The sequence below is a fragment of the Sebastes umbrosus genome, chromosome 19 (genome assembly GCF_015220745.1).
Source record: "Sebastes umbrosus isolate fSebUmb1 chromosome 19, fSebUmb1.pri, whole genome shotgun sequence".
Classification (NCBI taxonomy): Eukaryota; Metazoa; Chordata; class Actinopteri; order Perciformes; family Sebastidae; genus Sebastes; species Sebastes umbrosus.
Genome location: NC_051287.1, coordinates 20956546 through 20967519, shown reverse-complemented (window position 1 = coordinate 20967519; position 10974 = coordinate 20956546). Strand labels below are relative to the sequence as shown.

The 10974-nt window shown below is 39.4% G+C and overlaps 1 protein-coding gene across 1 annotated transcript; it reads left to right on the top strand.

Moving 5' to 3' along the window:
• The first annotated feature begins 276 nt into the window (after window positions 1–276).
• On the top strand, window positions 277–10252 carry prodha (proline dehydrogenase (oxidase) 1a). The gene is made up of 14 exons (XM_037752937.1): window positions 277–612; window positions 1064–1272; window positions 2773–2807; window positions 4154–4303; window positions 4469–4533; window positions 4999–5115; window positions 5294–5373; window positions 5493–5574; window positions 6274–6366; window positions 6507–6653; window positions 6998–7173; window positions 7257–7355; window positions 7615–7703; window positions 9151–10252. The coding sequence occupies exons 1-14, from the start codon at window positions 277–279 to the stop codon at window positions 9339–9341; spliced, it is 1869 nt and encodes a 622-aa protein (XP_037608865.1). The 3' UTR covers window positions 9342–10252.
• Window positions 10253–10974: the final 722 nt, after the last annotated feature.

Here is a 10974-nt window from a genome sequence, read left to right as displayed (position 1 = left end):
CCCTCTCATGTCTGTACTATCACTATCATCTATTTGTAAAGACAGCTGTTGGAGGAAAATAAAGCTATAAAGTCCAAAACGAAACTCTAGCCTTGTGCACACGCGCCACGCAGCGTGATGTAACCGATGGAAACCATGTGAAGCGCCGCCCAGCGAGATGACTTCAACTGGCCAGAGCGCGCTCTCCAGGCAGCAGCATCATAGCGACGGTGACGGCGAGGTGAGGAAGGTTACTGTGGGTTGCTGCGTTCAGAAGAGGAAAGGGAAAAGGAAACCATGTCGTACACTAAGTTTGTTGCAGCTCTTGTGAGGGTAAATCCTGGCAGCAAATTACGCATATCACCTGGAAGATGTCGGTCAACGGTGGCATCCACCAAGAGCCAGGAGGAGAAAGATCAGCAGGTAGATGGCTGCACCGTGGTGGAGGCTGAGCCGGTTGAACTCATCAGCCAGACGACCAAGAATGTCCAAGACACGCTGTTGGATAAGATCCACATTGACTTCAACAACACACAGGAAGCCTACAGGAGCAAGGACAATGTTGAACTGCTCCGGAGTCTGCTGGTCTTCAAGCTTTGTACTATTGACTTCCTCGTTGATAAGAACAAAGAGGTGAGTTGCTCAAAAGTGATCCTTTTGATTGAACAACAAAACATATACAGAAAGAAAATCAGAAATCAGAAAACATTATAGATATTTAAATCAATATCCTCAACACACACACTTGTCTTTTTTGATATATTTACTGTATTGTTATTGTTGTTATTATATATATATCTTGTCCTAATTGTTTGTTATCACTATTATGTAATATAATATTTTCTTTATATTAATCTTGTTAATTAATTTTTTGTTTTTTTTGTTATGTTTTGTTAAATAAACAGAATATCTTTCAACTTTTGATGAGTCAAATTGTAAATGTATAACGCGTAATAATGCGTAAACGCGTAATAATTGTGAATGGGGCAAGTTGGTAAGATTCAATCCTATTTTCTAATGGACTATGGCTAAATAATAACTAGTGAGATAGAATAACGTTGTGTCCTTGTTTTTGTTTTTACAGTTGATGGATCTGAGTAAGAAGGTGTTTGGTCAGTGGATGTTTGAGAAGATGATGAAGATGACCTTCTATGGTCAGTTTGTGGCAGGCGAAGACCACAACTCCATCAAACCTTTAATTCAGAAGAACCAGGCCTTTGGTGTGGGGGCGGTTTTGGACTATAGTGTTGAAGAGGACTTGACTCAAGAAGAGGCAGTGAAGAAGGAAATGGAGTAAGTAAAGTTTCTATCTGACTGGGCTAGTTTCTCTAGAAGTGGCTCATACATAGTACAAAATGTTCTGATGCTTTAAACCAAGCACAGTTTCAACTTACATGGCATGTGTGGACTGAGAGGAGGAGGAGCCATTTATGAGTTACATAACATACTAAACACAAAAAACCTGTTGAGCCAAGTTTATTTGTATAGTCCAGTATCACATGCTCCACAACAATAAGCTTTACTTTCCTGACCCAGCCCATGATCTCAAGACAAGGAGATACTCTTAAAAAAAAAATCTGTGAAACTGGAGGAAACTGGAAGAGGCCATTCCCATAAAGAGAGACCCCCTTCCCCCACCCCTGTACATGCATGGTTGTAATAGGAGCCGCACACTGGGAAGAGCAATCACAGGAATAAAAGTGATTTGTTGCAATGAATAGGTTTACAGTAATAATAATAATACCTTTTAGGGCTGCACCGTTATGATAAATCCACTTTAAGTTATTTCAAAGTGAAATAACTATGACTACTAGACTTAATAGTCATTGCCTTTACACCAAAGCATTTAGGATGTTGTTTTTAAAGGTTATTGGGCACAATAAGTACATCCATGGCTCTGCGAATGTGGAGTACATATTATACAGTTGGCCCCAACTGGTCATTTTGCCCTTGATCCCCCTAGCGGGTTAAACCAACCATGATACAAGTGTACAGAATATGCTTTCTAAGGGTTATTTCAAAACATATGGCACTGATGTTTGAAATACACTGTCATAAAAGTCTGGTCAACCCACTTCAGTTTACCTTTTCTCTCACCCGTTTATTTTAGTGCCTGTCCTCTATTGGTTGACTGGGAGAGCCCCCTCTGCTCTGATTGGCTGAGCTGGGGGATGTACCTCCCTGAGAGGCTGCCAGCCTTTTAGAGTAATGTGCTGCATTCCTGCATGGGGCATACACACACCCGCGGAAGTGTTACGCAATGCTCTGAGCAGGAAATAAGCTCATTTTTTTAACCAAGGATTATCTCACTAGGCCCCAACATATACATGATGATCTAAATCGAAACACATTTTTGTTTAGGGTCCCATGATCTTTATTAACTCTTCAAATCCACATAAAGAAAAGTCTGTTAGGCCCACGAAGGAGACAACACAGTGAACACAGTAGTTTTGTTTGTTCCCTGATGCGTTGCTCATGTCACAGCACGTCTAGAAAAGGAGATCATTATCATTGCGTGCAAAACTGGTTAAATTGACCTGAAGACATACAGACTTTATTCCTGTCTTTTACACACTTTAAAGTTGTCTTTTTAAATCGCAGTAGAACAAAACCTCAGACCTTCCTGTGGCCACCGTTGGCATACTGTGTCTGGTTGATTAACTGATTTCAAACAATGCAAAGTGACATGATGCGTTATACAACTGACAAAAACTAGAGACACCATAATGTCATTTGTTGTGTAGAAAAGTGAGCTATTTTCTATTCTAATGCCAATCCCTTCTTCTTTTTCAGTGCGTGTGTTTCTGAAGCAGAGAAAGAAAGTCCAGGTTTGTACGTCAGTTGAAAATAAGTTTGATTTATTGTATATAATACTGTCAATTCAATTTCCAAATGTGTTGCAAAATCAGCCACTGTACGCTGAACTACTGGTTTCAGTTGCTGCAGCTTGACCTGAATGCAACACAAGTCTAGTCAAGTGTCAGTGTTGGTATGTCTAGACGTGGTCATGTGGTCTACCCTGGAGGGTACTGGTTATATCTGGATTTAGTGGGGTCTGTTCAGTCCAGTGGGTAAAGTGAGAAGACGCATACACATACTGTACATATTCTTAGTTTCACTCTCTCTCAGGCGGGTAATATTAATGATAGCAGTCATTTCAAATTCATATATTCATTAATTTCTAAAAGAATAATTATTAAACTGTGTGTTCCCATAATCCATTTTTGTTTGGGATGTATTTACTTTGGCCTACATAAATACATGTACTCAAATCAAACGCTTGTAGGATTGAAATAATTCTGTAGACTACACAGTCAAGCTGTAGAACAAAGATAAACTCATTTTAATGACTTGGAAATGTTAATATGTCTCTGGAAATGTAGTTAGCTTTTTGTATGATTTGAATATTATGTATTAAATTGTCTCATTGATTAAAATAAATAAATAAAGCTGCAGTAGAAATGGAGCAAATATGATTAAAAAAGTTATTTTTATAAAACAGTCACTATAGCCTGACAGTAGGGCATGAGAGAGGGAATCTGGACAAAATGATGTGTCCTCCGGTGTCCTCCGGTGCTCCTAATGGCAAGATTTCACAGACCAGAGGAAAACAACCAATTAGAGCCGTGCGGGAGCCTGTCGTCTCTGAGCAGCTGTCAATCACTCGCAAGCTCTGACCAAACAGTCAAACTAGGCAGCGCTGATCAAATATGAATCAATATTCTGTTACTGTAATGCCTATTTCTCACCTCAAATGTTGTCAGAAACATCTTGTAGTGCACTGTTTAGCTGTAAAATGAGAAAGTTTATGACCCGACAGCCATGTTGAGATCAGTTGAGGAAATGTCAAGCACCGCCCACCAGCCAGAGCACAGCCAATAGGAACGCTCTCTCTCTGAAATGACTTGTGATTGGTCAGAGTCTTCCATCACGGGTTAGATTTTTTAAAGACTGAAAACAGAGCCATGAGGAGGAGCAGAAGTGTAGTTTTCTCTCAGAACACTTGAATTACAAAATGCTGAAAGGTTATTATGGAATTTTTCTCCCAATGATGCCCAAAACATTCTGCCTACTGAAGCTTTAATAGTCTTTTCAAAATACAAAAATATGTGGAAGGGGAAAAAATGTGGTGTTGAAAACTCAAGCAGCTAACATTCCCTCATTTTCACTTCAGCTACTGATCATCGTGAGAAGAAGTACAAGGCCCATCGTCAGTTCGGAGACAGGCGTGGAGGCGTTACCAGCGCTCGTACCTACTTCTATGCAGACGAGTCCAAATGTGACAACCAATTGGAAACATTCATAAACTGCATTAGAGCCTCTGGTAAGTGGAAAGGTTTCTGAGGAAGCAATTAAGAAATTATTATGGCTATAAAAACATTAAAACTATTGTGTTAAAAAAAAAAACCGATAGTGTTGAATTACACCCAATAAAATCGGCGGAGAGCAATGCAACATCAAGTGGCATAAAATGTGTTATCAATTTCAGGGGGAGCCTCAGCAGATGGATTTTCTGCCATCAAAATGACTGCTCTCGGACGCCCACAGTTCCTTGTGAGTTTAACTTCATATCTTCAATATTAACTTAAAGTTAATAGAATTTAGATAAAGGTGTAAATGGCATTGATTGACAACAACAGTGCTTCTAGATGTACCAGTAACCATTTACAGTTTTACAGGGTAATGGGTAAATAAAACATTTATTTATCTCTTTATGGTTTTGCGTCAATGCCAATTGATTAGTGTGATCATAGATTCATATTATTGTTTACAAACTCTAGTGGTTGCCTTCAGTGTTATCACTGAATATTATAATAGAGCATCCGGAATTTGGTATTGCAGGAAAGTGACAAGAAAATGAGACAAGAGGGAAAGTGTCAGGTCACTCTGCCTTAACTTTCTCAGACAAAAATGAATAGTTTGTGCTGGAGTAAAATACTGATGTGTCCAGCTAACCTCATCATCACAGTATGCAATATTATAATTTGATCATTGATGAATTGTTGTGTGTTTGAACAGCTCCAGTTTTCAGAAGTCCTGGTTAAATGGAGACAGTTCTTTAACTTCCTCGCAGCACAACAGGGGAAATCTGACATGATGGTTCTGGAACAAAAGCTGGAGCTGGAACAACTCAAGGTGTGTCTCACCTTTCTGCAAGTCTAATGCAGCATGTTCATGCATGTTCACCCACAACTGCTGTCCTCAAATCACTTTTTATTTGTTCCTAAGATGTTCAAGCCTTCATGACTTTAGGTGCAGTGTCTTTTGATCAGCTGCTATGTATGCATTTAATCACTGAACTGTTTCTTTGTAGGAAAGTTTGGCTAAGATGGGTGTTGGAGCCAAGGATGACATAGAGAATTGGTTCACTGGAGAGAAGCTGGGTTTGTCAGGGTAAGATTAGAGCAATGATGACAATAACACTTCATCAATACAGTTAGGTTCTTGAATCAGTATGAAAACAGGGAGTGTTCACATATTTTAATATACATTTTTCTCACATCTTATTGCAGAACGATAGATCTGCTGGACTGGAACAGTTTAATAAACGATACAACAAAAATCTCCAATCTGCTGATGGTGCCAAACCTTGAGGTGAGTCATGTAAATATTTAGTAGCGTGTCCAGACTCTTAAAGGGAAATAAATGTAGAGTTAGTGGCAGTTCATTGCCCATGTAAGTGTCCCTCAGTTTAAATCAGTATCTGTACACTGTGACCTTTGCAATAAACACAGAAGGCCTTAATATCATCTTCAAAAGGGCATGCTTTTTGATAGCAGAAACCATAGACTGTGGCAGAAACCCATTTTTTGGTGATAATTTTCCAGGTTTAAAGGAGGAAAAATACAACATACTTGCTTTACATTTCAGACCCTTACATTTTATAGATAAATGTAATTATGCAGTTAATGGTCTAAACAGACAAGGATGTAAATAATGAGTAACATAGATGTAAGCAAGACGACAGTTTTTGTTTCCACCATTAGAACTTAGTTATCATATTGTGGGAACAAGTTGATCCAGGTCTTGTTTGCACAAGAAATGGATTTTCTTCCCACAAGATAATAACTTGCTGACACAATATCATATCTTCCTCATGCAAGTCAATGTTTGTTCTAATGAAGTAGAGACAAGATATCAGTTGAGTTACAGTGCACATGTTAATGTCAGGCAGAGAAACTCTATCTACTGTATCACTCCCACCACCCCCCCAACCCCCGCCCTGCCTGTCACACACTGATAGTTTGAAAGCAAGCGCCAAACGATTTGATGTTTTGTGTGTTGGTTGTGCAGACAGGCCACCTGGAACCTTTGTTGAACGCATTTACAGCCGAGGAGGAGAGTCAGATGAAGAGGATGCTGCAGAGAGTGGACGTTTTGGCCAAGGTAAAGATACCGAAACAAATTAATGTGCATTTAGTAAATAAATTTACCTGGCAGTACAGAAATCAGATTTATTGCAATCAAACCTGGTTCAAGGCAGTCAAATACAAAAAGTGTAAATACTCTTTGTCTATGTGCACCAGCATGCCGTGGAGAATGGGGTGAGGCTGATGGTGGACGCCGAGCAGACGTACTTCCAACCAGCTATCAGTAGACTGACCCTGGAGATGCAGAGGAGATTCAACAGAGAAAAGCCAATCATTTTCAACACGTACCAGTGTTACCTCAAGGTGAGACAGCAGTTCCTTTATTAGAGCTAATTATGACAACTATTACTATTGATTTGTCATTTCTATAAATCCTTCCAGTTTGTCGCAAATGTGAAACCAAAATGAGATTTTTTTTTCAGTACTGTTGGTACATTTTGTCACATTAAGTTTGATTATTGCTACTAACTATGGATAGAAAGGCATACAATAGCGAGCTCCTGTGCACTGTCGGTAAAGATGCACAATACGTTGTATGAAAATGTCATGTTTTTATCGTTTTCATGATTATTCAGGCATATTTGTTTTACACATTTGCCATTTAAATCTTTCATCATGTCCTTTTGTGTTTTTTTTAACACTTTTAGGAAGCCTATGAGAATGTAACTATGGATGTTGAGCTGTCACGACGGGAAGGCTGGTACTTTGGTGCCAAACTGGTTCGCGGAGCCTACATGTACCAGGAGAGAGACAGGGCCAAAGAGATTGGCTACGAAGACCCGATTAACCCAGACTACGAGGCCACTAACAGGATGTATCATAAGTAAGTTTGGAATTATTATCAATAGCCCTTCCTGGCTCGGCTAGAAGACGTCTAAATCCTAATCTGCCTTGTTGTTTGTCCAGATGTTTGGAGTACGTGCTGGAGGAGATCGATCACAGAAGGAAAGCAAATATCATGGTTGCGACTCACAACGAGGACACAGTGAAATTCACCCTGGAAAAGTATGTTTTTTTGTACATAGAGCATTTGCACTAAGTGCAGATTGGACATACACACAAGCCTTAAACCCCCCTTATTAATGATTAATCCTAATGCTTTAAACTAATGCCCAGGATGCTGCGCTAAGTGAAACGTAGTATTTGTCAACTTTCCAAAGCAATTATAGGATTTAGAGGAATCGATGATGTAATACTACACTCCAGCTCTTATTATGTAACCGCCCTATAACATCGATGTTTTCTTCTGTTTTTTTTGTTTCAGGATGAATGAGATGGGCCTTTCACCCACGGAGAATAAAGTTTACTTTGGACAGCTGCTGGGCATGTGTGACCAGATCAGCTTCCCGCTAGGTATGTCGCACTGAGCTCAGATACTAAAAGTAAACAGTAAGTTATGAAATCGGGGCGGCTTACATCGCATAGTCATGTGGCCACAGAGGCCACACTGAAACGTAGTCACTACATGCGTCAGCTTTTCAACACTCAGACCTTCTGCTGACCTTAGAAATAGATATATAGATATCTTGGGAACAAACAACTCTAGGTTTCTCAATGTCCTCAACTTTACCACCAAATGTTACAGCAGTTTGGTTGGCACGCTGTCAGTCCAAACAGAAACACATCACAACCTAAATGGGGGTTAGATGTACACATATGAAAACACTCAGTGTACTACTGTACATAGTAGCTTGATCCATGGTCTATTGCAGATGAATAGTGTTAGTTAATGCTGTAGCAGCCCTAACCTTTCTTCCACTAGTGAGACATAAGGGCTGGTTTGACCTTGTCTTATCATTTGATATGTAATATCAAAACCCCATTTTTACATATCAGTGTTATCTTAATACAATATTTATTTATCATAAATAAATAAAGATAATGATTTAATCTACTGCAGCAGTTTAATGAGTAACATTGAGCCAGTTTTGAAAGCCTCCACCCCCCCACTCAAGTTGTTTTGTAGCACAGTTATATGAGCTATATGAATGAGCTATTGTCAGCTTAATGAATAGGTTGGACATTACATACAAAGTCATGCCATTTTTTATTTAACCTTTATTTAACCAGGAGAAAAGACTTTTCAAGAGTGTCCTGGCCAAGATAGGCCGCAGCACAGTTACACAGTTGCACACATAAAACAAATGTAACAATTTAAACCAAAAAGCAAATTACAGAATCACGTGGTATCGAAAAAACATTCATTAGCATTCAAAACATCTACTTCGCATACTTTTTTGAAGGATGTAGATCTGTAGGTAAGATGGAAGCAGACCAAGAATAGCCTTCTAAATAAGAATACGTCACGTGACGATCAGTCTACAGGTGGACGAGGCAGACCATCCTACCCCAGCATACAAAGCGCAGTGGTGTGTTAAGGGCTTTAAAATCCATCATAAATCTCAGTGCTCCATGATAGACAGTCCAGCGTGTATAGGCTTTGAGAAGATGCATGCATTTATACAGTATAGCCATATATCACCATGGTCCAGCACAGACACAAAAGGTGGCAACGACGAGTCTCTTTTTGGCCTTGAAGGAAAAGCAAAACTTGTTTCTAAAATTAAAAGCCAATTTCAATTGAGTGTGAGGCTTAAAAGACTGAGAATCATCAATCACAATTCCAAGACACTTGTAATGAGATACAGAGTCTCAGAGCCCTGAAAAGTGGTGACAGGTGGGAGATTCAGTGGCTTAGATTTTGCATTTGAAAACAGCATGAGTTTTGTTTTGCATATGGAGTGCACATGTGGTTGACGTTGATTTAAAACACGTCTCCTTGCTTTATGTTTGAAAACAGGTCAAGCAGGTTTCCCGGTCTATAAGTACGTTCCATATGGCCCGGTCAACGAGGTCATCCCCTATCTGTCTCGCCGCGCTCAAGAGAACCGTGGCTTCATGAAGGGGTCCCAGAGAGAGCGCAGCCTGCTGTGGAGGGAGCTGAAACGCAGGGTGCTGGGCGGACAGATTTTTTACAAGCCCGTCTACTGAGTCACACGACCACAACATACTGACTGCAGTACGTCTGTAAGCATTCCGCCAGTTGTACCTGCCAACTGCTCTCTGTAGAGGAACATTAATGTCCTTCTTTTGCATGTTAGGCTGCACAGTATGGAGGAAAGTGTTGCAGTCTTACTGACAGATCTAAAGGTTAATGTTGCTTTTAACAGTATAATTAATACAGAAGTCTTTAAAACACTGCCATAATGTTATGTTGTGGAGATACACGTGCTGCTCCATTAAAAAGCAATGGTTAATTTTTGTCTCTAAATCAGAGTTAGTTTCAAAAATTGGCCATGGTAATACTCAGAATCTACTCAACAAAACATATGTTCTCCTTTTTTTAAGGAGCTTTTGCAAATGTTTATGCCTCTAAACATCAATCCTTTCTAATAGACAGCATGGGATTATACAGTAGAGGCTAAGAAAAGTATATCGTGAATGTATGGTTACCAAAGGTGGCTTACTTTTATATAAATATATATATGTCCTGTGCTGTTTTAACGGTGAAAGACACTCTTTCTATCTATGTTTTGTTGTCACTCAAAAGTGCCTTATGATTGTTTTCGTGAGATTAAGTTGAAGCGATCAGCAACTGTAGCTGTACACTCCTCCGAGGGGATTGTTAATTATTTTAGCTTGTTTATTTCTGATACTATGTGTCATTGTTTTAATCTACTTGGACAAATTATTTGCTAATTGTTGTGTGCAGCATAGTGATTTTGATTACATAAAAACGTAGCATCGCAAACCAGACGATCCTCTTTTTTGATCTCTCATGCACATTGATGTTTTGTTAAGGCAAAGAGCAGATAAAATGTAAAGTTTCTAATTGTAAACTGTCCAGGTTTATGTGCTGTGGATACGTGGAAACGAGCCAGCTACCTGTGACGTGGAAGAGACTGTTTGCAGTAGTTAACCTTCTGACAAAACAAACTCCTGTGAGAGTGAGAGTGACTCAATGTGATCCATTTCAGGAGATCATTCACGCCTAGTGTGCTTTAATACTTGACATGTGCCAGATGGTCCCGGCTTTATATTTGTCTGAAGTCAAGAGCCTTTTCTGTTCATTAAACAGAGGCGACAAAAGCGACAGATGTTCAAAGCAGAAACCCACCCATGTGCTCCGTGTTATCCTAAATGTTCCAAAAACATGCCGCGGTTACTGCTGTGATTTTCAAGGAAAACTACACCCAAGTACTCCCAGAACACCTGCTCTGTTGCATAAGCTGCATTGGAAGAGAAACTGCCTGTGAGTTCAGTTTGTTTTTGTAGAGAAGATTTCAGAAAGACTGGTTGTATCAGTATCTCTGGTTTCATCGCTGCCCATAGCCTGTGAATCATATGTAAATTGGGTTGCAGTGTAGTCCTCTAAAAGGTTGTGGTTGATTGAATGAAAGCCATGGACAATGTCTTTTTAATTGAAATGTTGTTGTTTAGGACTGAGAATTATTACTGTAAAATGTCCTTATACCTTTTGTTAAAAGTCATAAAATTGCTGTCTTTATTGGTGTGGACGGTTCGAACATGGAAAGTTGATTTTAGAAAAAACTTTTACTCTTAATGTCTCACACTTGAAATAAACCACAGTGTATTATAAAGTTTGTTAATAACCTCATTACAC

What these genes read in the sequence shown, in the direction of transcription:
- prodha (XM_037752937.1), top strand. Translation starts at nt 277, where the DNA reads ATGTCGTACACTAAGTTTGTTGCAGCTCTTGTGAGGGTAAATCCTGGC. An exon ending in TCGTTGATAAGAACAAAGAG is followed by an intron (nt 613 to 1,063) that starts GTGAGTTGCTCA and finishes TTGTTTTTACAG; the next exon opens with TTGATGGATCTGAGTAAGAA. An exon ending in TGGAGCTGGAACAACTCAAG is followed by an intron (nt 5,116 to 5,293) that starts GTGTGTCTCACC and finishes GTTTCTTTGTAG; the next exon opens with GAAAGTTTGGCTAAGATGGG.